This window comes from Cebus imitator, unplaced genomic scaffold (genome assembly GCF_001604975.1).
Source record: "Cebus imitator isolate Cc_AM_T3 unplaced genomic scaffold, Cebus_imitator-1.0 Scaffold416, whole genome shotgun sequence".
NCBI lineage: Eukaryota > Metazoa > Chordata > Mammalia > Primates > Cebidae > Cebus > Cebus imitator.
In genome coordinates this window covers 1,405,700-1,431,357 of record NW_016107731.1, presented here as the reverse complement: position 1 = coordinate 1,431,357, position 25,658 = coordinate 1,405,700, and the positions used below count along the sequence as shown (strand labels likewise).

The 25,658-nt window shown below is 52.1% G+C and overlaps 1 protein-coding gene across 2 annotated transcripts in view; it reads right to left on the bottom strand.

Moving 5' to 3' along the window:
- The window catches only part of KLHL25 (kelch like family member 25), a 35,838-nt gene that overhangs the window by 6,358 nt on the left and 3,822 nt on the right, over positions 1-25,658 (bottom strand). The window contains exons 1-3 of one of the 2 annotated variants that reach the window (XM_017509478.2): positions 14,286-14,671; positions 2,133-3,933; positions 1,377-1,380 (exon numbers count right to left, since the gene is read on the bottom strand). In XM_017509478.2, the coding sequence (XP_017364967.1) occupies positions 2,153-3,922 (1,770 nt within the window). In that variant the 5' untranslated portion in view covers positions 3,923-3,933; positions 14,286-14,671 and the 3' untranslated portion in view covers positions 1,377-1,380; positions 2,133-2,152. Of the gene's footprint in view, positions 1-1,376; positions 1,381-2,132; positions 3,934-14,285; positions 14,672-25,658 lie in introns of those variants that run through there. The other variant, XM_017509477.2, reaches the window with a different exon arrangement.

The following is a 25,658-nucleotide window of genomic DNA, read 5'->3' as shown; positions in this document are numbered from 1 at the left end:
TGTCGCCAGGCGCTAGGCTGGAATGCAGTGGCACAATCTCGGCTCACTGCAATCTCCGCCTCCCAGGTTCAAGCAATTCTCCTGCCTCAGCCTCCCGAGTAGCTGGGACTACAGGTGCACGCCACCACGCCCAGCTAATTTTTGTATTTTAACAGAGATGGGGTTTCACCATGTTGGCCAGGATGGTCTCGCTCTCTTGACCTCGTGATCCGCCCGCCTCGGCCTCCCAAAGTGCTGGGGTTACAGGCCTGAGCCACCGCGCCCGGCCTTCATTGTGTCTCTTGAAGGGACTCAAAGGCTTGGCTGGGTCTGATTTAGAGGCTGAACCATCAGGTTCCACTGAGAAGCAATCCCAGCTAAAAGTGACCGACTTCGCTGGGGAGAGCTTTCAGCATTTGTGTCAGCAGCCGCTGGCTCATTGAGAAAATTAAATTTCTAGCTCAGGCCAGCTCCTGACAGGGTTCCTGTGACCTGAAGCTGAGCCCACAAACAGGGATCAGTGCCACCGCCCAGCGCTGCGGGAGGCTCCCTCGGGCGGGAAAGCTTGTCTTTCATAGTCTTCCCTTGTGCTGAAGGCAGAGTGTATCCAGGGATCTCCTGCCCCCATCCCAGGGGTGAGGGGCCCAGGAGAGCAAGAGCTGGAGAAAGGTGAAGTGGCACACACCCTGGCCTTTCCCAGGCCAGGCCACAGAGGGCGTGTTAGGCACAAAGCCCTTCTCTGGCATCTACCCCATTACCCTGCCAGGCTGGCTGGGACACCCTCTCTCATGGCAGGACCCCACACTGACCCTGCCCCCAGCTCAGCTTCTCAGGAGATTCCACCAGCAGCAGATGAGACCTTCCTCACGCCCGTTCCTTCTCTTCACTGCAGGTCCACAGAGCCTGGCCCAAGCTGCTCCCAGTGTCTCCGTCCCACCATCACCTCCTACAAAGCCCCTTGCATGTCGCCTGTTTTCACAGCAATTCCACACAGTGAAGGTGCAGCAGCAACCCACGGACACGCGCTCTGCGGAAGTCCTACTCCAAGGCCCTCGAGGATGACCTCGCTCAAGCCAGATGCCTGCGGCTTTGAGGAAGGACTTCTCCCCAGCCCCTGCATGCTGGTGAGCACACAGCTGCCCTCAGGAGAGACAGCACCCAAACCAAGGCTGCCTGTCCCCACCATGCAGGTTTTGGCGTTATTTGGGGGACTCCACCATGTAGACATGCTGGTTGGCAATCTTTTTTTTTTTTTGAGATGGAGTCTCGCTCTGTCACCCACGCTGGAGTACAGTGGCATGATCTTGGCTCACTGCAGCCTCTGTGTCCCAGGTTGAAGTGATCCTTCCCACCTCAGCCCCTCGAGTAGCTGGGATTACAGGTGTGCACCACCACACCTGGCTATTTTTCTTGTATTTTTAGTAGGACAGGGTTTTGCCATGTTGCCCAGGCTGGTCTTGAACTAGGCTCAAGCCATCTGCCCACCTCAGCCCTCCCAAAGTGCTGGGATTACAGGTGTGAGCCATTGCGCCTGGGCCTGGTTGGCAGTGTTCATACATATCAACACTCATCAGTGCGAGGAGAGTAACACTGTCCTGATTTCATGGGGAGGGGCCATTCTCCTGGACTCTGCCCTACTATACATCTCTTCCCTTGGCTTAGCTTAATCTGTATCTTTTCCCTGTAATAAACTGTAAGTGTGAGCCTAACAGCCTTCAGCGAGTTCTGTAAGTCCTTCAGGCAAAACTGACAGAGGGTGGTTTGGGGGACCCCTTTGTTGCACCTGTTGTCAAAACTAAGAGCGGGCTGTGTGGAGATCGCACCCTCAGACTTTGCAGGTTGACCCAAGTTCCACAGGGCATTGTCAAAAGATCCCTGGGTGATTCTGAAGTGTAGCCATGTTTAGAAACCACCCTGCTGGTCTAACTAAGGTTTTTGTCCCCATTTTGCAGCCTGGTTGAACAATTTGCTCCAGGTTAACTGCAAATAGAAGGCAGAGCCAGGAGTTGACACCAGAGCACACCAGCCACCTGCTGCCCACCCAGACTTCCCTGGAAGACACCGTGACCCTCACCCAGAGTGGGAGCAGGCGGTACTGTGTTCCCCCATGACCCTTCCAGACCCAGAGTGGCTCTGGGCTGCCAGGGGCTCACCTGGGCTCGGCAGGTGCTCCTCACGCGGGCAGGTGCTTCCAGGTGCTGACGAAGGCTGTGGGGATGAGTGAGTAGGGCACCGTGGTGATGCAGTTCCATGTATCTGAAGTGGGGTCATAGCAGTCCAGGGTCTTACACCTCTGGGTCCCAAAGTAGCCCCCGACCACATAGAGCTTGTTGCCGGAAGCCAGGGCGTGGCAGGACATGCGCTTGGCGGTCATGTCCCCAATCCGTGTCCACTGGTTGGTCTCACAGTCAAAGCGGTAGGCCGAGGCCGCCGTGAATTCCGTGTCACCCCCCATGATGAAGATCTGGCTGCCCAGGACAGCGGCGGCTGTGTATCGCCACGGCTGGGGGCACTCAGCCTTGATCGTCCACCTGTTCTCTGAGGGGTCATAGCACTGGACTTTGGACACCATGTCCCGGTGGATGCTGGTTCCTCCAAAAACAAAGAGCTTCAGCTTGGCGCTCACCACCGCAGCATTGCTGACGCCGTCCCTCAGGGGGGCCACCATCATCCACTTGTTGGCCCCAGGGTCGTATTTCTCCACTTGCTTCAGGGAGACCGAAGGTGAGGCCGGGAAGACACCTGCCAGGGACGTGTGTCCCCCCACCACATACAAGCAGTTCTCCAGCTCAGCTGAGCCATGGCCAAAGCGGGCAATCAGCATGGGCGCCGCCTTGGACCACTCCTCATGGACAGTGTTGTACACCCAGACGTCCTTGGAGACCCCATTCTCGGAGCCCCTGCCCCCCGTCACATAGACCTTGCAGCCGATCGCCGAGGCGCTGAACTCCTTGCGGGGGCTGGGCAGGTCAGCCTTGGGGATGATCTCTTTGGCCTTGTGGTCCACCTGGTAGATCTTGTCGCACATGAAGGTCTGGCCCCCAAGGATGAGCAGCGTGTGGCCTGCCTTGCGTGGCCGGGCACAGGGGCTGGTGACCACGCCATCGTTCTGCAGGATCCTGGTTTTGCAGTGCAGGGCCTCGTCTATGATGAGCTTGGTGCGCTCATCCGCCATGAGGAGGGCCTCGCTGGAGACGGCCTCCTGCAGGCAGTCCGACGGCAGCAGCGCCAGCCGCACGCTGCGGAGGAGCTCGGGCAGGTGGGCCTTCCGCGGCTCCAGGTCGTGCTTCACCCACTGGAGGATGGCCTCGAAGACTACCCGCTCGTCCTCAGTCTCCAGCTCATCGCTGGAGATGAGGTCCAGCAGCGTGTCCTTGGACAGGTTATTGAAGTCCTCGCTCTGCCGCACCGTCTCAAAGTGCACCAGGCACATGCGCCAGGAGAACTCGTACAGCCGGCGGCACTGGTGGGCGTCCGAGAGCAGCATCATGGCCAGGCAGTTGGAAGGGAAGAGGTTCTTCTCCAGGAACTCGGCGGCGGCGTCCCGCACGTCGTGGAACTGCAGCATGTCGCCCGCCTCCAGCAGCGACTCCGCGTTCTCCTCGTTGATGGCGATGCGGGAGGAGTAGGCGAAGTCCAGCAGCAGCTCCAGCACCTCTGGGTGCAGGTTGTCCTGGAAGTTGACAGTGTCGTCCCTGCTCTCCCGCAGGCCGTGGCTGAACATGGCCTCAAAGTAGCGGCTGGAGGCGGCCAGCACGGCACGGTGACAGGGGAAGGCACGGTCGCCTGCCCAGAGCGTGACGTCGGTGAACATGCAGTGCTTGCGCAGCGTGTTGAGGTGGGCCAGCACGCAGTCCGGGTGGGAGGCCTTGTGGAAGAGGGTGACGTTCATGGAGCCTGTGCTGCCCCGCGACTTGCGGGTCTCGTGGACGCTGACCGACATGGTGCACCAGCCTGTGGGGGAACAAGCCCACAGGTCAGAGGAGCCCATCCTGTCCATCTGCCCTCTCAGGGCTCACTCTTCAGCACGAGCCCCTTGCCCCCTCCCACCCCCTCTCTGCTCACCTCTGCTAAACCAAGCCCCTCTCCCACAACCCCGTCGCCAACGACAACACAGGGTAGAGTGGCTGGATCTCACCCTGCCCTGCAGAAACTGGTTCTGTTCTCCGGGTATGGGCCAGCTCTGGGACAAACATCTTTGGCCTGCCGATGAGCCATCCCCCAGGCAAGCTCGACTTGAGGCTGCCTCCCATGGTTAAGAGAACATGCAAGCGGTGTTCCTGACTCAGGCAGCTGTCCGGCAGTGCTAAGGAACCGGTGCCTTAGACCACATTCCACTCTCATGATAGCCTTCTGCAGAAGCTTCCCTTGGGAGTCCCACTGTACAGCTACAGAAGCCACAGCTCAGAGAAGCAAAGAAACTACCCAAACTGCCACAGCCGGGATTCTCACAGGGGCTGTCCGGTTATGAAGCCTGATCTCTATCCAAGGTGACTGATCCTTGCAGGGTTTACTGTGGACACCCAAGCAGAGCCTCATGCACCCCTTTCCCTGCTCCCAACAGACTGCCCTGGGATGGGCTCCAGGTGGTACTGGCCAGACGTCCCCCTTGCCTTTGGGAACATCCCCACGGGCCGCCATCATGGCCCAAGTGCTCAGTGGAGACATGTTCTCTGAATCCAGGTGTCTCCACAGGGGTCTTCACCTAGCTGTGCAAGTGATGGCCTGAAGGCAGGCCCACCAGTGACTCACACTCGAGACCAAGGCAGAGGCCCAAGATGACAGCAGGACATGCTGAACTCTAACTGAAGCGACCCAGATTTGCCTCAGCCAAAGCAGAGGAACATGCAGCCAGAGCTTCCCCGGTCCCCCAAGTGACTCCAGGATCCTAGGTCTGAGCAACACCTCCCCTGCCTCCCTCGTCTGCCCCTCTCCACCACGCCTGGGGATCTGGTGCTCAGAGTGACGGTCTGTGCCAACAAACAGGTTCACTGCCTGCTCAATCCGGGGGATTTCCAAAGCACTGTCATTAACATCCAGCAAAACTCATATGCCTAGAGAAAATGTGGCCAAAAAGCAAACTGCATTCCAGCATCTTGACTCCCTAAAAGCCTGTGCTGCTGTCTTCCTGCTGGTAATGGGGCCAAAAAACAAAAACCCTAAACAACCAAGTTTTTCATTTTTAATATTCAAAAGTATACACCTCCCCTGCAGCCTCCTGCTCTAAGTCAATTTCCTACTTAGGTAACAATCTGGTAGAGGAAGGAAGCGATTTCATGCTTCAATGAAATAAGAAATGAGTGTCCAGCTACCTGGCTCTCTCTTGCTCACTCCTCCCCTGGCAAAGAGCCAGAGAAACTGAAGGGATTAGAGCTAGGCAAGGTCCCTGCTTTTGGGCTTAGGCAGGGAGGGCACAGGGGCCAAACTGGCCTTGCTGCTTAAGCCCCCAAGCTCCAGGCAGAACGCAGACCCAGGCCCTGCCTAAGGCACTGCTGTCCAACCCTGCAGCCCACAGCGCTCCGAGGTGATAAGGTCAGCCCTTCTGGGGGCTGGGGAGAGAGCACTGGAAGCAGGTCCACGCTGTGCCCTGCGGTCCCAGCTCCACCTCCACCCTGTACCTCACTACTGCTTTCTTGTAAAGTGAGATTCCCATCCTACTCAGGCCTCCACAACTCACTGGACAACTGACACGTGGGGGACACATGACAACTACTTCCTGAGCACATCCTCGAAGCTGGGCCCTCAGATGCAGTGGCACAGAGCCTGAGGGGCTGGGCTGAGCTGGTCTGAGGGAGGTTGTGCCAACAGCTCAGCCATGAATGATCAGAATTGCCCAACCTGAATTCCAGACCCTGCGACATTTCCCCAAATCTTGCTGTGATTGCTAAACCTTCACTCCAGTTTCCTCACTCCAGACCAGCCTCTTGGTCATCAAACAATTTCCCAAATGCGGCTCTGTCCCCTACTTCACCACCCTACAGTGTCAGGACATGTTTTTTGAGACAGAGTTTCATTTTTGTTGCCCAGGCTGGAGTGCAATGGCGCAATCTCGGCTCACCACAACCTCCGCCTCCTGCCTTCAAGCAAGTCTCCTGCCTCACCCTCCCAAATAGCTGAGATTACAGGCATGCACCACCAAGCCCGGCTAATTTTTTGTATTTAGTAGAGATGGAGTTTCACCATGTTGGTCAGACTGGTCTTGAACTCCTGACCTCAAATGATCCATCCACCTTGGCCTCTCAAAGCGCTGGGATTACAGGTGTGAGCCACTGCATCCGGCCAGTGTCAGGTCATTTTAAGAGATGTTTGTTGCCTCTGGTCTGCAGACTGTGCTGGGGGAAACGAGAGTCAAGGACCAGGAAGAACTCCAGTTCAAGCCCTGGGACTCCTAAGCCCAAGCCCTCTCCACCAAGGTCACGTTCAAGTGCCCTGATGCCGGTATCAGTTCCATTATCAACACACCTGTGTTTCCAAGGGCCTCCCTGCTCTAGGTCCCTAGGCACCTCAGGGAGCACCTGCCCCCTGCCCCACGTACTAAGCTTGGGCTGAACAGCATCTTGAATGCCTGGGCTTGGACATTCCGAGTGTGGGGCCAAGCCCCTCTGGGATTCTCCTTAAGGACAGCCCCCACTGGGATGCCAGCTACCTCACCTTAGTACTATGGCCCTGGAACCAACACACCTAGTACCAGCTCCACTCTGGGGCGCTGTGTTACTGCGAGGGCACCCAGGCAGAGACTCCTTTGGAGGGGGTTATGGGCGGGATAATGCAAGACTCAAAAGACTGAGAAAGCCAAAAAGCAAATTAAAACAGAGCAGCCACAATGGTCCTGAGGAGGCAGAGCAGTGACCTCTCCAAGCTAACACTGAGCGGCAGCCCAGGGTTCCAAAGCTGACAGATCCCGCCAAAGTCGGCACCAAGAATGCCTGCCTGCTGACAAACACACTGACAACTCACGTACACACCCAGGCAGTTTCCCACCCCCCAGGGAGCCGCCAGCCTGGGGCACCTCTGTGCCAAGGGCACAAGCACCTGCCCAGCTGTTTCCTTGGTTTGTCCGACCTCCTGGGTAGCGCCTGCCCCCTGTCCCAATTGATGGCAGCCACTCACTCACCGACTCAGCCCGATCCCAACTGAGGCACTGGAGCCCCACCTTACAGGCAAGGATGCTGAGGCCCACTCAGGTTCTGGGGATGTTATTTGTGTAATGTCTCCCCAGCTGCACAAGAGGCCCAGAAAGGCAGGCCCATGCGTGGTGCTCGCTGATGTGATCTCAACGGCCAGGACAGATCCCAGCACAGAGGCACTCGATTTGATGGCATGGACCCGTCCATCTCTTCCTATGCCCATGCTGAAGCCCTGAGAGACAGCACAAGAACCTCATTCACATCACCCCCACCCTGACTGCCAGCCCAGCCACTTTCAACACCCAGAAGAGAAGAAGGCCGAGGCAGTGGTGAATGCTGGCCAGGCAGCTGTGACAACTGACATGTGGTGGACAGGTGCCATTTCACTCGTGCCAGCACAACGCCGCCTGCTCCTTGCACTCACACCCTGACTTTTCTGGGAACCACCCGCCTCCAGGCAGCTCAGCAGGTGGGATCCCAGTATGGGCACTGGCCCCCGGGTGCTGCACATCCCTGGGCCCTGGGGATCAGGTGGGGAGTGGACACGTCAGGCCTGGCCGATCAGCCAATGTCATCCTCCCGACCACTGTGATGGGGCCTACACCCAGGACTGACCAGTGCGACTCTATACTAATATGTTCACTGGAATTTTAAGGAATGAAGCAGGCTCTTTCCCCAGGACTACTGAACAGACTGGACCAGGGCTGGGAGTGGGAATGGATGCTGGCCGTGTTGCCACCTACCCAAGATGGAAGCCTGTGCAGAGGGCCGTGTGGAGTCCTGTGGTCCCCCAGTCCACCCGCTCTCGCTGAGTCCTGTCACTTAAGAACTCACGGGGTTATCAAGTGCCCTGAATTGGTGATCAGGGGCTGCCTGTCTCAGCAGGGGGTCTCAGCTCTGTGTGTCCCTCCACCCCTTCCATCCAGCACCCAGGAGAATGGGTCTGTGCAATTATTTTCAGTTGCCCAAGATACATGTGCTCAGTACCAGTTATGTACCGAGCCTCATGGTAGGGCCTAAGCCACAGGCTCCCAGTGGCAGGGTTGGGGAGCATGTGAGAGGGCCCAAAAGCAGGTCCTGGGACGCCTCCCTATGCCCAGGGCTCACACCTTTGGGGCCATAATCAATCAGACACTCTCCCTCTGCACATATCCCAGAGTTGTTCTGATGACCTAAGTGCCGTCCTGGGCCTTGATGGCTTTAAGGTGCATGGTGTAACTGCACAATGCTGCAAGGCCACAGACCTGTAAGCCTTCTCCCTGCCAAGAGGAGTGGATCCACTTAGAAGCACCGCTCCCCACGGCAATCCTTACCTACAGACTCGGCTGAAACGTACTAAGTACCAGTATGCCCAGCTTGCTTCTCCTATCATCTTTGGAAAGTTAACTAAATGCACAAGGAAAGAAAGTAACCAGGGGGTAAGACTTTCAGAAGACTCAGTTTCGAGTTCCGGAGAAAGCTCGCCACACTCACAGAAGATTCCAGTGACAGAATGCTAAAGGCCTATTCTGACATAAATAGGAACCAGGATGGCATCAGAGCTGCTTTTTCCACGCCATGCTCAGCAAGGCCTGACGTAGCTTGGCAGCAGCACTAACCCCTTCCCATCTGCCTCCACTAACCAAGAGTTAGCAAGGCTCAAAGTGAGGGTGTCAGCTCGGTCATTCTTCACTAGAGGATGGGGGAAGGACAGAGGCACAGGGCTCAGGACAGGTCAAATCACCTCCGGAGCTCAGGGCCACGGCCAATCCAGGTGGCCCCTTGGTACAAACTGAAACTCCCCCCCCTCCCGCAGCGTGAATTTTCGGTTTGCCAGCATCCTGGCAGTGTACCTGTCTGTGGCTTGGCAGGAAAGCACCTCTGAAAACTCGGAAAAGCCACATCTGGCATCAGCAGATGTGGCTCTGGGCCCAGGCACAAGACTTAGGAAAATGCAGCTGAAATTCGGCCTGCATGAGGCTGGGTGCCGTTATGCAGTCAACAACCTGCACGGTGGCTCATGGCCACCCTGCAGGAGCTGACGCTAACAGCAACGCAAGACCTGGCCCTTCCTGGCACCAAGTATGCACTGGTGCATCCGAGTCAGGACTCTACCAGCGATGACTTCATGAAAACACAGAGCTGCGAGGACATGTCCCATTGCCAGGCCCTGGGCCCCGCCAAAAACCCACTTCCACCATTCCTACTTCACTGATGAGGAACTAAGACTGGAGGCCACAGTCTTGGAACTGGGGCCTGACTGCAGACTCTGAGCTCCTAATTCCTCAGGAAGGTGGATGTGTTCGGTCAGCACTGGGAGGAAAGGAGATGGAAGGATGGACTTCTTGCTCTCCTGTCCCCTCCTGAGGACTGGCAGCGCAGGCTAGGATGCACCAGTCGCCCGGCCTGAGGTCCCCTGCCTGGGTTTCAGAGGCTGTGCTGGCAGCAACCATGCGTGAGGGCGCCCAGCCATGTTGCTGCCTTTCAATGGACCATTAAAAAAAAAAAGTGAGGCCGGGCGTGGTGGCTCAAGCCTGTAATCCCAGCACTTTGGGAGGCCGAGGCGGGTGGATCACAAGGTCAAGAGATCGAGACCATCCTGGTCAACATGGTGAAACCCCGTCTCTACTAAAACTACAAAAAAAAATCAGCTGGGCATGGTGGCGCGTGCCTGTAATCCCATCGACTCAGGAGGCTGAGGCAGGAGAATTGCCTGAACCCAGGAGGCGGAGGTTGCGGTGAGCCGAGATCGCGCCATTGCACTCCAGCCTGGGTAACAAGAGCGAAACTCCGTCTCAAAAAAAAAAAAAAAAGTGGCCGGGCATGGTGGCTCATGCCAGTAATCTCAGCATTTTCACTTTGGGAGGCCAAGGCAGATCATGAGGTCAAGAGTCCGAGACCAGCCTGACCAACACAGTAAAAAACATTCTCTGCTAAAAGTATAAAAATTAGCTGGGCATGGGGTAGTCCCAGCTACTTGGGAGGCTGAGGCAGGAGAATTGCTCGAACCTGGGAGGTGAAGGTTGCAGTGAGCAAAGATAGTGCCACTGCACTCCAGCCTGGGTGACAGAGAGACTGTCTCAAAAAATAAAAAATAGCAAAAAAAAAAAACCTTTATGTATCTTTATTCGATACTATATGTATCTTTTTATTTAAAATGTAACTGATCAGAATTAGTTATGTTTTTCAGTGTGTTTATTTATTTATTTTGGTTTTGATTCAGCTTTTTATTGTGAAAAGATCTGAAACCTGCAGTGAAGTCACAAGAATCGTGAAATGACGCCTTCTGGCCCCAAGGGGTGGTCAGTTTGCTGGGCAGTACTTAGACCTCCCAGCCCCCGGCCTCACCCCATCTTCCTTGCCTCATTTTGGCCCCCACGCCTCCTGCACAGGAATGGGCTGCCCACTGGGCAGTTCTAGAATGGAGCAAGGCTCAGGGAAGGGGTGAGGATGTCTGCTTCAGACAATGCTTGGTAATTAAGAGGCCTCTTCTTGAGGCCATCCATGAGGTCCCTGCATCACACAGCTCCCAGCCAATGCCCACCCCAACGGCACAGAACCACAGCCCTTCCGCAGCCTCTGAGAATGCGGCAGTGAGACAGCCTGGCTTGGCCTGCTGTTCTGAGGTCAAGATCAACAGTGCCACCAACCAATGCTCTCAAACTTGTGTCTCCTTCCCCACCCAGACACATGCACACTGTCCCTTGTGGACAATGTATCATAGGATTACTCTATGACCCTACCTCTCTGCCTGCAGCCAAAGCCTGGAAAGTGAAGGGAGGTCCAGACAGACCCAGAGGGCCGGCCAAGGTTTCAGCGCCTTCCCCACATGCTCCAGCCTTTTAACTTAATGCACCCAAACATTAAGCACACTTGAAGGGCAGCCACTTTAACTTCCAGGACTGACGACTGAGTCCCAGGGTGACTGCAGCCTCTGGTCACCGGGGAGTGGGAGCCATGATTATAGGCTGAAAGATGCTACTGAGATGGATGCCTTCTCCACTCCAGGGGAATGGGTCAGATGGGGCACCATGCTGGGCCCTACGCAGGGCAGCAGCTCTGCCTTCACAGAGAAGGCACAGAACAGGAGGTAAGGGGTCAAGGCCTGTGAAACTCTGCTGAAAGATGAAGCAACACTTGTTGCTAAAAATCAGTAGGAGATTCTGGCCAGGAAGAGAGCCAAATCAGATGCACGACTATCATGTATCTGACACTGTGCTGGACACTTTACATATAAAATTTAATCCTCACCAAGCTCGACATGGTTATGACTTTCTTTCTTAATCAGGATGGATGAGGGTCTGCTTCAGCAACAAACAACCCCCAAATCTCAGCAGCTATACAGGAGAAAGATTTTATTTCTTGCTCACACTATTAACACATGCATCATGGTTCAGGCGGCAGTCAGTGTTCTCAATTCCAGTCCCAGGAACCCAGATGACAGAGCTGCCACCATGTTGCCAGTCACTATGCCGAAGGGCAGAGAGAGAGCTCTGGAAAGCATTGCACTGGCGAGTAAATGCTTGGCCTGGAAGGCCACACACCACTTGTATTCACATCTCATTGGCCAAAACAAGCTACATGCCTTCACTCACCCGCCAGAGAGCCAAAAAGTCCAATCCTGCCATATGCCATACTATTTCTGTAAAAAATGTACAGATAAGAAAATAGAAGGTCCGGGCACAGTGGCTCACGCCTGTAATCCCAGGACTTTGGGAGGCCGAGACAGGAAGGTCAAGAGATCAAGACCATTTTGGCCAACATGGTGAAATCCTGACTCTACTAAAAATACAAAAATTAGCTGGGCGTGGTGGCGGGCGCCTGTAGTCCCAGCTACTTGGGAGGCTGAGGCAGGAGAACTGCATGAACCTGGGAGGCGGAGGTTGCAGTGAGCCAATATTGTGCCACCGTACTCCAGCCTGGTGACACAGCGAGACTCCATCTCAAAAAAAAAAAAAAAAAAATACATAAAGAAAATAGAAGCTTACAGGTTAATGATAATGGCAACAACGGTGTTAATCACAGTTGCTTAGTACTATGTGCTGGGCACCGTCTCAGTGCTTCATGTGTTAACTCACCTCATCCCTACTCGGCCTTAGGTATAATCATCATCTACATCTCACAGCTTAGGAAACTGGGCAGGAGGTGTTAAGCAATTTGCCCAAAGCTACGCAAGGAATGGGAGCAGAGCCCTGGGCTCTGGCTTGCTGAGTCTGTTCCCATAACTACACTATGTGAGTTGACTGACCCAAGACTGGGGAAGGGGCAGTGTTCAAATCCACGCCATCTCACTCTTTACTGAGCACCAAAGGGGACAGAAGAGCTGTTAGCGGGGCCTCAGCCCTGTGTCCACCAGCAGGTCCCAGCAACAGGACACCATCCTCTCTGTCTACCCCTTGGGCAGCCTTCTCCACCAGCTTCTCCACCAGGACAGTGGGATCCCGAAGAGGATTACATCCCCAGGCCCCACAAAATCCACTTCTCTCCTGTGGGTCACTGGTCCTAGTAGAGAGCAGCCTCTGTGGTCAGATGGGGAATCAGGGTTGAGAAAGTTCACCTCAGAGAAAGGACCTACCCAGGGCTTGCCTAGCTACTGGAAGACAGCATATGGATTTGGCCAGCTCACCAACATTTTTTTTTTTTTTTTTTTTTTAAAGAGAACCCATCTTGCTAAGAGGATAAGTCAGCTGAGCCCTCCCATGGGAGGAGCTGTCCAGGCCACACATCCAGCCCGCAGCAGGTGCAGAGGTGGCCATAATGGGCAGCACCCGTCTTTCTGCCCAGCATCCTGTCTTCTTGAGTCGGGGCACCACAGAGCAAGTGAGAGGCCAAGAGCCACACCCAGGAGCTCCATCGTGTTGTCTTTTACTGATGTAACATCGAGGAGCAAGACAGAAAAGATGCGAATGCCCATGACCACACCACCTAACCAGGATGACCGGGGAAGAGGTGGTGGACGGGGACACACAGCCTAGTTCCTGGGGAACGAAAAACTCTTATTCATCGTATGTGTAAGGCATAGATATGTGGTATTAAAGTGCAATGAGGCGGCTGGGTATCAATTAGGAAAAAAAAGCCTAAAAAGGCTTAGGGGTAGGGAGGTGCCAACAAGATTGAGGATCACTGCAAACAGAACTATTTTCACTTTGGCATATTATTTTCAGTTTTTATCCCAAAACAAACACTTCTAAATTACTGCAATTGCAGAATATTGTTTTATACTGGTTTTGGCTGAAGTTTTCACATAGTTGCCGTTTTCCTATCCTTCACTCACTCCTGAACAAAGACTGATGAAGGACCTACAAGCGCAGGCACGGGGACCCAGCCTCCCGGAGCCCTCACGAACCTTCGTCTAGTGTCTTTGCGGTTGTCGACTGTAAACTGCAATGTCTGTGAAAACCTATCACTATGGTTTACAAATCCATTCACCATAATTGTCTGAATTTTTATCCAAGGAAAAAAAAAGTCTTTGCTTCCGTTGGTTCACTGTATTCTCTTGAGATAAATCCTTTCAAGAAAAGTGATAGTTTTTTTATGTCATACTGTCCTAAAAGTTCTGATTACCAGGTAGGCCACCCGCAAGCCACACTTAAACCACCCTGCAACGAAGAGGCTTCGTTCAGCTCAGGGAGGGGTGGCAGCCCCTCTGCATCCGTCCAGGCCGACGGAAGCTGCCGCCTGGCTTCTACCTGCCACATCCGCTCCCTCTCAGCTTGGGGGTGCTGCCCTGGCTTCTTCTGGACCCCAGAGTTGGGAGTCATCTGCAAGCCCAGCTGCTGCTCCAGATGGGAGTAATGTCAATAAAATGGACACCACTGCTGTCACCACAGAGGGGACAAAAAGCTCGGTACTCAGGTTCACCCATCTGGCAAAGTAACTCATTTCCCTCCACTTAGCCAGAGCAAGCCAGAGAGAGAAACAAAGAGGGGCAGACAGACTGGATCCCTCCTAAGCAAACATGGTGTCCTGAGGAGGCCTCCCCCTGGACAACAGGACTGGCCTGGCCCTTTGCAAACAGATGCAGCCTGAGGGTCTGGAGGGGGGCTGTCTCTCCTCCTGTCCGGTTCCACAGATGGAGCCATTAAAAGCACCCTGGCCTAGATATCACTTTCAATGAACCACCAGGAGTGACAGTCTTCCAGGAACACAAACACGCAGAACAGAACAAGAAAAGAAAAGAGCCAAGCACTGGCCACTTACTGGTAGTGAATTTCTTTCTCCTGTTCTCCAGAAGCGCTGTTCTTCTCCAGGCTGTCAAGCTGATGCTGAATCGGAATGAGAATGCCTCTCAATTCTCAAAGCCCAAGGCACAACTCTGTCTTTCCCCACAGAGAGAGATGAGCGGGGGGAGCATAGCTGGCACCACCTCTTTGGACAATTGGGCAACATCTTACAAAATGACAAATGCATGTGCCCTCTGCCCCAGCATTTCCACTCCTGAAAATTTCCCTTCCATCACACCTGCACATGAGCGAGGTTATACACCGCAGCACAGTTACAAAGCAAGGGATACGAACAACCACAATGTTCATGAATAAGAGGCCTGGTGAGATCTACCTGGGTACATTCACAGATGGAGTACTACACAGCTGTCAAAAAAAACTAAATGACTGGCTTTCTGCGCTAAAATGAAAGAGCTGTGTATCAGACGTTACCTTTGACGTGTTAAAAACCACACTAATCACACACCCACGTATGTCATATAGACACACCTACTGGCACGTGCACAAAATATCTCTGGCAGGCTGTGTAAGAACTCAGTTACCGCTAGCTATGGTGGAGAGAGCAGGGAGGACTGTTTTCACTGCACACCCTTCTGACCTGTTGAACTCTGTCCAAAGTGACATTATCTTCAAGCACCCTGCTGTACGTGAGTGTTTGTGCAGGAGCCCTGCCTACATTCTTTCATTCAATCCTTTCAACATCTTTATAAGGTCTCGCTGTCCTGGTTGTACAGATAGCAAACTGAGGCTCTGAGAAGGTAAGTAATGTGCACACATCCTCAGTTTCGCTGGGGCCAGTATTCAAAGCTGTTTCACTCCAAAACAGCACAATGTGGGATATTTACAAAGACCAAGCACACTTCTGGACACCAACACCCCATGTGCCTCAAGAGAGTCATGCTGTTACAAAGTCTGATTTCCTATAGCAAACCTATGCCTGTCTTCCTGGGCCTCAGAAAAGGAGACAGCGCACGGAGATGCACCTCCCTGCTAGGCTGAGCGCTGCGCACTAGGCGGAGGACCAGAGCATACACAGCAGGCTTCCCCCGCCACCCCCTGCCTCTGCCTTCCTCCTGGCTTGAGAACAGTGACATCAGTCTGGGACATCCCCATGTGCCGGCACTCCCACCTCCGCATGGTGAGACCTGTGCCTGGTATTCATTCTCAGTGCCTCAGTTTCCTCATTTGTGAAACAGACACGAAAAGAATTACACTAACCCCAAAGGACTGCTGAGGGACTAAGGAGGGAAGATGACGTGCAGAGCCGGGCACAGGGTCCAACAATTAGCTCCCTGTTTTCAGGGACTTTCGGTAGTACAGCTGTTCTCAAACTGGTCTTAGGATCTTTTTACAACTGAAAAATGAGAACCCTAAGGGGTTTCTGTTTATGTGGTTTTGCCTATTAGTATTTGCTACAGCTGAAATTAAAACTAAGCATAAATTTATATGTTAATTTAAATAATAAACCCATTATATGTTAACATAAATAACAAGTGTTTTTCTGTCACCCTGGCTGAAGAGCAACGGCATGATCTCAGCTCACTGTAACCTCCACCTCCCAGATTCAAGCAATTCTCCTGCCTCAGCCTCCCAGGTAGCTGGGATTGCAGGCATGCGCCACCACACCTGGCTAATTTTTTTTTTTGCATTTTGAGTAGAGACGGGGTTTAACCATGTTGGCCAAGCTGGTTTCAAACTCCTGATCTCAAATGATCCACCTGCCTCGGTCTCCCAAAGTGCTGGGATTACAGGCACAAGCCACTGCACTCAGGAGTAACAGATGTTTTTCAGAAATGAATGTCCCAAGAAAAGATAAATATTTCAGGTGATAGGTAGCCCAGTTACCTGATTCGATCATTACACACTGTATACAGGTATTAAAATATCACAGATGCCAAAATATGTGCAATTGCTTTATGTCAATTTTTAAAAAAATTTTTTTACCCAAAAATCAATTTTAAAAATGTCTGAGGATAGTGGCTGGATTCTCATATCCACTTTTGCACTAAATCTGTTGAACTGCACTGTTTTGACTATACAGTATAAAAGAAAATCCAACCTTATACAGATAGTTGGAAAAGGGAGATTTTATTTTCAGATAATTGTGGATACTCTTCTTCGAAGCTACACTAAGACTTGATGAGTATAGTGCCTTAAAGGTTAGCTGCAATGTGAAATCTGAGTCCGTATCAATGAACTTTTGTACTCAGTGGCATTCCCATCTGACAGCCTGTCCTGCACTTTGAAAGGATTGTTTACCCATGCGTGATTTTGTAACATCAGGCATTGGCCATTTGGAAAGCAACAGTTCACTGAGTTATGCACTCTGGAGAGAATGAGTGAAAAAGGGAAATAATGTGTTAGTATTACCATGAAAATAGTTTTGACCTTGTGGATCCCCTAACAAGAGAATCTCACAGATGCCCAGACCACACCTTGAGAACACTGGGGTAGCAGATTTTTCTTTTTGAGACGGAGTTTCGCTCTTTTTGCCCAGGCTGCAGTGCGATGGCCCAGTCTGCGCTCACTGTACCCTGTCCCTCCCAGGTTCAAGCAATTCTCCTGCCTCGGCCTCCCAAGTAGCTGGGATAAGAGGCGCACGCCACCACACCTGGCTAACTTTTGCATTATTAGTAGAGATGGGGTTTTGCCATGTTGGCCAAGCTGGTTTTGAACTCCTGACCTCCAGTAATCCACCCACTTTCGCCGGCAGGTTTTTCTTATCCTCCACACTAACCACAATTTTTTTTTTTTTAAGAACTCAGAAAAAGAAACTTCTGTAGGAAGCGTGGTGGCCTAGCGGGGGGTCTCCATCCCGTCTGCACTATGATGCTGGCTCTGGAGCCTGCTGCCACTGTAGGCAGCTGGACTCCGTATACCCTCTCGCCCACTGCTGGCTGCCTCCCTCTAACGACCTGGCCCTGCTGGCTCTTCCCTTTATCATCAGAAGCCTTCCTCACCCACAGGACCTCCTCATCCTTCTCCAAAATAACAGACCTCCGGGGTCTGCAGAGGGCAGGCCCTGCAGCAGCAAAGTACCGGGGCCATGAGTGGACTGCTACACTTGGGCTTTGCAGTTGATAATTCTTGGTCTCCCAAAATTACATGTGTATGTATATTTACAGCAAAAACATGGGTGCCCATAAATAGCCAGTCCTTCATGTACACATTTTCAACATGTTATTTAGCCACCAAGCTCCACTGCATCCTCCTTCCTGGAACCTGGAATTGGGGTTTTCCTTCCCAGTCCTGCTCTCACCACTGCAGGCCAGGTTATGACCGGGCTCCTGAACCATCTCTTCCCACACCTACCAACCCAGGGCCAAATCCCGAGTTCTGCTGCTCAGAAGCCTTCAAGGCTTTCACACCCAAGCCTTGTTCAATCATTTCCTTTTCCAGCTTTGTCCCCGCTCCCCCACTCAACTTTAGCTCTTCCCCTCCCTTCCCCTCATTCTCCCTGCTCAGCCCCACAGCCTCCCCTCCGTAGTCTCTCCTTTCACAGCTGCACCCCACGTCTGGATTTTACATTTGTCAGCCTTGTACATGGTACAAGCTCAGAAAAGGAATGCAGTAAATATAGTGAAATCCGAACACCTACAGGGTGGTGGCCCATCTATGCACAGGGCACAGGGCATGCAGTAACTAACAGAACTGTGTCCTGTCTCCTAGAATGAATGTTTTTCTGCCCTCTGTCTGTGCTGCAGCACTGTAGCCTTTCTTCTGCTGGCCAGCACTGTTCACTCCTCAGGTCACACGTACTGTGCCCTTCTCTCTAGTGGCAGCTCAAGGACAGTGTTCAGTGTCATCTTTGCTGCCTAGAATTGATTAGATGCTTAATAAATACTGCTCAATGAAACAGGGATTAGCCACAATACCCAAGGGAGAAAGAATCAAGATGATCCAGAGATCTGTTGGACATACGTGAGAGTTCCCTGGTGCCTGCCTGGGGCTGCCATATTATGTGCAATATAATCAACGTGTATCCTGTTTAAACATTTTATTATTTATTTATTTTGAGACATAGTCTCGCTCTATCACCCAGGCTGGAGTGCAATGGTGTGACCTTGGCTCACTGCAACCTCCGCCTCCTGGGTTCAAGAGATTCTCCTGCCTCAGCCTCCCAAGTGGCTGGGATTACAGGCATCTGCCACTATGGCCAGTTATTTGTATTTGTATTTTTTTTTTCTTTTTTTTAAGTACAGTTGAGGTTTTGCCATGTTCATCAGCCTGGTCTCCAACTCCTAACCTCAGGTGATCTACCTGCCTCATCCTCCTAAAGTGCTAGGATTACAGGTGTGAGCCACGGTGCCCAGCCAGGTGCAATGGTTCACACCTGTAATCCCAGCACTTTGGGAGGCTGAGCTGGGCGGATCACCTGAGGTCAGGAGTTCGAGACCAGCTTGGCCAACATGGTGAAACCCCCTCTCTACTAAAAATAGAAAAATTAGCTGGGCATAGTGGCCTGCGCCTGTAATCCCAGCTATTCAGGAGACTGAGGCAGGAGAATCGCTTGAACCTGGGAGGCGCAGGTTGCAGTGAGCCGAGATTGCACCACTGCACTCCACCCTGGGGGACAGAGCGAGATTCCACCACAAAAAAAAAAAAAAAAAAGAAAATTTTTTTTTTTAATGCCAGATGGGAAAGAGCAAACCTTAACTCGTTTCTGGATGGTATTCCACAAACCAGACACAGCAAAGCGGAGATACCAACCTTCAGCAGCCTGACAAGGACATTAGATGCTAAAGGTCCCTGGTTTCAAGTCCCAGCACTGCCATTGTTACCTGTCAACCTGGTCCAAGGGGCAAGGTGCCGTGGCTCACACTTGTAATCCCAGCACTCAGGGGGGCCGAGGGAGGCAGATCACGAGGTCAGGAGATCGAGACCATCCTGGCCAACATGGTGAAATCCCCGTCTCTACTAAAAATACAAAACTTAGCTAGGTGTGATGGTGTGTGCCTATAATCCCAGCAACTCGGGAGGCTGAGGCAGGAGAATCACTTGAACCAGGGAGTTGCTGGAGGCTGCAGTGAGCCAATATTGCACCACTGCACTCTAGCCTGGCAACAGAGTGAAACTTTGTCTCAAAAAAAATAAAAAGAAAAAAAGAAAACTGGTCCAAGATACTTAAATTCTCTAAGCCTCAGTTTTCTCATCTGAAAAATGGGGGTGAAAATAACTGTTCCTACTGCAAGGTACCATTCTCAGAATTAAGAGAGAATACGTGTAAAGAGTGTAGCACTCTTCCGTGGGACACACAAATTTTGCTCAATTCATGACAGCTGCTGTTATTAATGTTACTGTTGTTGATGTCCATGGATGTGGACTTGATTCCTGTGATCATGTTACCCTACATGACAGAGACTTTCAGATCCAACTAATGTTTGCTACATATGTAATTAACGGTGTTACTAATCAATCAGTTGACCTTAAAAAAGGGAGATTATCTGGGTGGGTCTGATCTAGTCAATAGGCCCTTTATGTTATTATTTTTGAGACAGTCTTGCTCTGTCACCCAGGCTGGAATGCAGTGGCATGATGTCAGCTCACTGCAACCTCTGCCTCCCGGATTCAAGTGATTCTTCTGCCTCAGTCCCCCAAGTAGCTGGAACTACAGGTGTGCGCCACCACACCCGGCTAATTTTTGTATTTTTAGTAGAGACAGGGTTTCCCCATATTGGCCAGGCTGGTCTCGAACTCCTAGCCTTGTGATTCGCCCACCTTGGCCTCCCAAAGTGCTGGGATTTACAGGCGTGACACCCCAAATAAGCCCTTTAAAAGCAGAGTTTAAAAGCATAGCGTAGGTTCTCAATTTCATTTAACAAAGTTTCAGCTTTGTGGGTAGTCAGAACTACATGGCTTACAGCTTCGGAGCTGCCCCAGCAGCCAGGTACAATTATCTGGGCAAAACCCAGCAAAGTCCTTTTTTTTTTTCACCCAAACTCCGGGTACTGGAAGTGATTACAGAAAGCCACCCAGCAACCAGGGTAGGTGTGTGTCCACATGCAAACGCGTCTTGCTTTGTACAACATGGGACCATGTGCGGTGGCCACTGCCTCAGCCCGCAGCGGCCTCCCAGGGCTCAGCTAACCAGTCAAACCCTGACATTCTGCTTGTAATTGTACCTCGCAGTAAAAAGTCCTGGTTGGAGTGGTAAAAATAGCAACTGCAACTTCCTGCAATACAGATATACCAGTTGATGCCTGAAAGGAAACCTAGTGATTCGACCTCAATGCAACTCAGCGAAATAAATGCCTTCAAGCTGTGCTCAGAATGGCAGTGGGGCAGGAGCCCAGCAAGGGCAGCCCACCCACCACCCTGTCCCAAGAGGACCCAGGCAAAAACAGCTCTGGAGTGACTTGCTTCCCTTACTCTCTTAACACTCAACTCTCAGAATCAGGAAATGTCTAATAAATGCAAAAACTGCTTTCAGTGAGGACCCCCTCGCCGCTTTCCCTCCTACTGCTCACTAGCTGCAGAGGTATAAAGGCAGGTGGCCTCCCTACCGAAGCCCTTTGAGGGACCCATTGTCCCCTTGGTTACCTTCCCCTGCCTACATCTGTCCCTGAGGCTGTTCCAAGTAGGTCAGGCTGCCTGGGATCACAGGAGCCTACTCTGGGGCCTGATTCTGAGTCATCTCCAGGGCAGCAGGAGAATCATGGCCCAACCTGGATATTGCTTCCTGAAGGGTGAGCAGAGCCTGGCCAAAACGTCCCCAGGTACCTAACCCTAGGAGTACTGAATTCCTCTGGGGCCCAGGCCATGGTAGCAGGCCCTGGCTCCTCCATCATAAGGCCTGATGCCTCCTGGGACCACACAGGCCTGGTTTTCCCCGGCCCCAGAGTTTGCCTTTCCTTCTCCCTCCATCTCCACAGCTTTCCCCTCCTTTCGTCTCCAAATCAAATACAAGGGCCTTCAGGTAAATCTTTTGCTTGTTTTCAAGCCTCTTGTTCCAGGTAAACAAATAAGGACACCCATGGACATTCACAAAGTTCTTGTTGCCCCGGCCCTTGGGCTCTACCAACAAGTAGACAGGGTTTGGTCTGTGGTGGCCACTGCCCCTTTCTAGACCTTTTTCTGGACCAACTAGGGAACTCTCTCTGGCTCATTTCTTTATTCCTGCAGACAGGTGACAGATCACCAACTGGGCCAGCCCTCTGTGAAGAGCTCTCGAGCCCAGCCAGATGGTTCTCTCAGCCAGGTAAGCTCCCGTGCATCTCTGGGACACTAGGCAGACACTGCTCACCTAAAGCCAGCTCCGCTGCACATGGGCAAAGTCACCCTAGTTCCTCCCCTGGATACAATGGCTGTTTAGAAACACCTGAATTCACTCCAATCTTCCAGATATTTCCATTTCCCTAGTAAAAACCACGCGTCTTCATGTTTGCAGAGCTTTTCAGCATAAAATGAACTTTCAGGAATGTTTCCCCATGCACAATGTACAGCAGGCTAGTAGGGGACAGGGTTGGGCAGGGATTAAAGGGCCTCATTTCACAGATGAGTCCCCAGCTGAGGTCAGGAGACCAATAAGCAGCAGAAGCAGTACTCACTACACTTTGAGCTTTTGGAAAAACAAAAGCGGACTAGAATCAAAGGATAAAGCCTGAATAAACTTTTTTTTAAAATGGAACAATGAGATTCCACTCTCCATCACATTAGCTAAAACTAAAAATACAAATATCAAAAATTTTGGGGCCAGACGTGGTGGCTAACGCTTGTAATCTCAGCACTTTGGAAGGCCAAGGTGAGTGGATCACCTAAGGTCGGGAGTTCAGGACCAGCCTGACCAACATAGAGAAACCCTGTCTCTACTAAAAATACAAAATTAGCTGGGTGTTGTGGTGCATGCCTGTAATCGCAGCTACTCGGGAGGGAGGCTGAGGCAGGAGAATCATTTGAACTTGGGAGGTGGAGACTGCAGTGAGCCAAGATCATGCCACTGCACTCCAGCCTGGCAACAAGAGCAAAACTCTGTCTCAAAAAAAAAAAAAAAATTGCTAGTGAGTCTGTAGAGAAAAATGGGCATTCAGACACTATTATTAGTGGGAGTAAACTGGGTAAGTCTTTGCAGAAGGCATTTGGCTTGGACAATGAAAATTTAAAATAATCACTCTTGCTCATAAAGATGCATGATCAAAGATGCAAGATTTCATTGATCAGACAGGGAAAATGAGGCATGATCCAAAGTCTCTCCTCTGGACACAATGAGAGGAAATGACGGTTTGGCTGCAGGGTGGAGTATGATGGCAATGTGAAAAAGGAAAGAGCTCCACCACACACTAAGCAGAAGTTGTAGAGTACTGAGTATGATTCAAATCACGTAAATGCAAAATCTGCATGTACAGTGGAGGACTAGAAGGGTAAGCACCCATCTGCGGACAGATATAAAGGGGGAGATACACCCTCACACTGAGCTCCATCTTTTCCTGTATTTGTCATGTATAAAAGAAATCCCAGCTGGGCGTGGTGGCGTGCACCTGCAATCCCAGCTACTTGGGAGGCTGAGGCAGGAGAAATGCTTGAACTTAGGAGGTGGAGGTTGCAGTGAGCTGAGATCGTGCCACGGCACCACAACCTGGGAAAAAAAAACAAAACTCCATCTCAAAAAAAAAAAAAAAAAAAAAAACTGAGATCTATTGATATATTATTTAAATCAGAGAAAAACAATGAAACAAAAGAGGACAATGTTATCCTTAGTCTCCCCCTGCACCAGAGGCCGCAGCTCCTCTCCGTGCCTCCTCGCCTCTCCCTCTGCAGCCCCCGCTGGCCCAGCCTTTGCATGAGCTGTGCTCCCCACCTGGCATGCCTTTCTCAGATCCTCCCATGGCTGGCTCCAATGTTACCACCCCAGCAAGGGCTTCCTTGACACCTCTTCTGAGTGCATGCTCCCGTGGCCACCTTCCTACATCTCCCTGTCCACTTCCTCTGCAGCTACATATTTTGTCAGTCTGTCGTCTGCCTCTCCCAGCTGAATGTGGGATCAGGAAGGGTGGGGGGGACCGTGCCTTGTTCTCCACTGAATCCCAGAGCCTGGCAGAGAACAGACAGGGAAAAAGAATTCCCTGGACACATGTGAAATGAGGAAACCAACAGTCTCCCTCCTTACCTCATCAATGAGGAAACTGAGGCAGACTTGCAACATGCCCACTGTTCAGACTCCAGTGCTGTGCCATACCCGCCTGTCTGCTTCCCACACCAGACACTCAGTTCCCAAGTAGGAACTCTCTGAACCTGACTTTCCTTCCTCAGCTTCTAGTCCAGGCCGAGCCATTCAGAAAACTAAATAAATGTTTGTTGCATGAATAAAGATAGATACCTTTCTCCCTCAGATTTCCAAGCCAGTGAACAACGGAGGCATTCATAAGTTAACGGACTTGCTGCCAAGGTCTCACAAGCCCAGCTAGGGGGCAGGACAGGAGCTCTGCACAATGGATGAAATCGCCATGGCTTTCTAGAAAAGGAGCTCCCCCATTTCTTGGCTCTCAAATTCTCTCAGGCCAACTGGCCCCGGCAGCAGCTAACCTGGCTGGCAGCTTGTCCTGGGGTTTGAATGAGCAAAGCTTCTCCTTAATAGGAAATTAATTCTGCTCAGCCTAGATGGATCTGTGGGCAGCCTCTCCTTAGGATGCCAAGGGGAGCAGGCATAAAATATAAGAGGCTTTTCTGTCTCCATCCTACCCCTGCAACCTACCCCTGACCACACAGCTGATGGTGGAAGGCTCCCCCTAGCAGAGGTGGGTGGGGAGTGACACCTAAGGTGAATGTGGCTCTTGTGCTGGTGGAAGCAGGCACAGCACTCCCGCTCCCATGGCCTGCTCAGCCCTGCTTCCCCGTGGAAGGAGCCATCCAACTGGTCTTGCAGGCTGGTGCTCAGCCACCTCCTCCTGCCCCCTGGGCACTGTCAAGATCCTTCTTTCTTTTTTTATTTTGAGACAGAGTCTTACACTCTGTTGCCCAGGCTGCAGTGCCGTGGCGTGACCTCAGCTTACTGCAACCTCTGCCTCCAAGATTCAAGTGATTCTGCTGCCTCAGCCTCCCAAGTAGCTGGGATTACAGGTGCCCGTCACCACGCCTGGCTAATTTGCTCAAGATCTCCCTTGATCCTCAGAGCTCGTTGTCCAACTCTCTGCCAGGAGGTGGCCTTGGCTCTGTGCCCAGGGGACATCCCACCAGTGAGGTCTCATCCTAGCCATTCCAGATGCTCCCATGACTACTGCCCAGCTCCCTGCCCAGGACCAGCCAGAGCGGTGGCCTTGGGAAATGAGTAATCCACACACCACCTTCATTTAAGCCCACCCCTGCTCCCCTAAGCCCGACCTGGTGCTTTCCTGATTCGGTCTTCTATCTCCACCAGCTCCTTCCAGGAGGCCTCAAACTCTAAGGCAGTGGGCAGGGGGAGGAAATGCAGGAGGCTGAAGGAGAACAGCCCCATCCCTCTGGAGTTACTGGGAAAAGCTGACTCAGTCTCCATTCACTGAGAAAGAAAAGGAACCCAGCAGTTTGCCTACGTCACCCCTCTCATTGTACAGGTGGAAAAACTAGGCCCCAGAGCAAGTAGCCAATTCCCACAGCACATCCGAGGCAGATCTGCAACCAGAACCCCATTCCTGGCTGACTTCTAAGTCGGCCTCTCTGCACGCTACTGGCTGCTCAAGCGCTTCTGCCCAGAACCACTAGGCAAGTCACTCAAGCCTTATCAAACTGCTGAATGCCAGCACCTGCAAGAACTTTTGAAATGTTACAGCAAAACATTTAATAGAAGTATTACACCGGAGAGCAAAGTGAGGCTCACAGAGGTGAGGGAACCTGCATGGAGTCACACAGTCAAGCAGGGCCAAGCAGGACTTTCCTGCTCCCACTCAAGTGCTCTTTCTGCCAACAGGTTCTGAGGGTTCTAGCTACGGGATGGTGAACAGATGGAGTTGGCCTCGGGCCTTGGTCACACTGAAACAAGAATTGGCTCAGGTGAGCCTCATACAGACTCTGTATCCAACTCAGGGCGCAGGAGACCACTGTGGGAGTAAAGTATGGCTGGGAAGGTTTTTATGCATTTGCAGAAAATATGGTGCATTTGGATTTCTGAGCCCACAGAGCTGCTATCGGCACTTTGGGAGGCCGAGGCGGGTAGATCACGAGGTCAAGAGATCGAGACCAAGCTGGCCAACATCGTGAAACCCCGTCTCTACTAAAAATAACAAAAATTAGCCAGGTGTGGTGGCACGAGCCTATAATCCCAGCTACCCAAGAGGCTGAGGCAGGAGAATCACTTGAACCTGGAAGGTAGAGGCTGTGGTGAACAGACTCGTGCCACTGCACTCCAGCCTGGTGACAGAGCAAGACTCTGTTTCAAAAA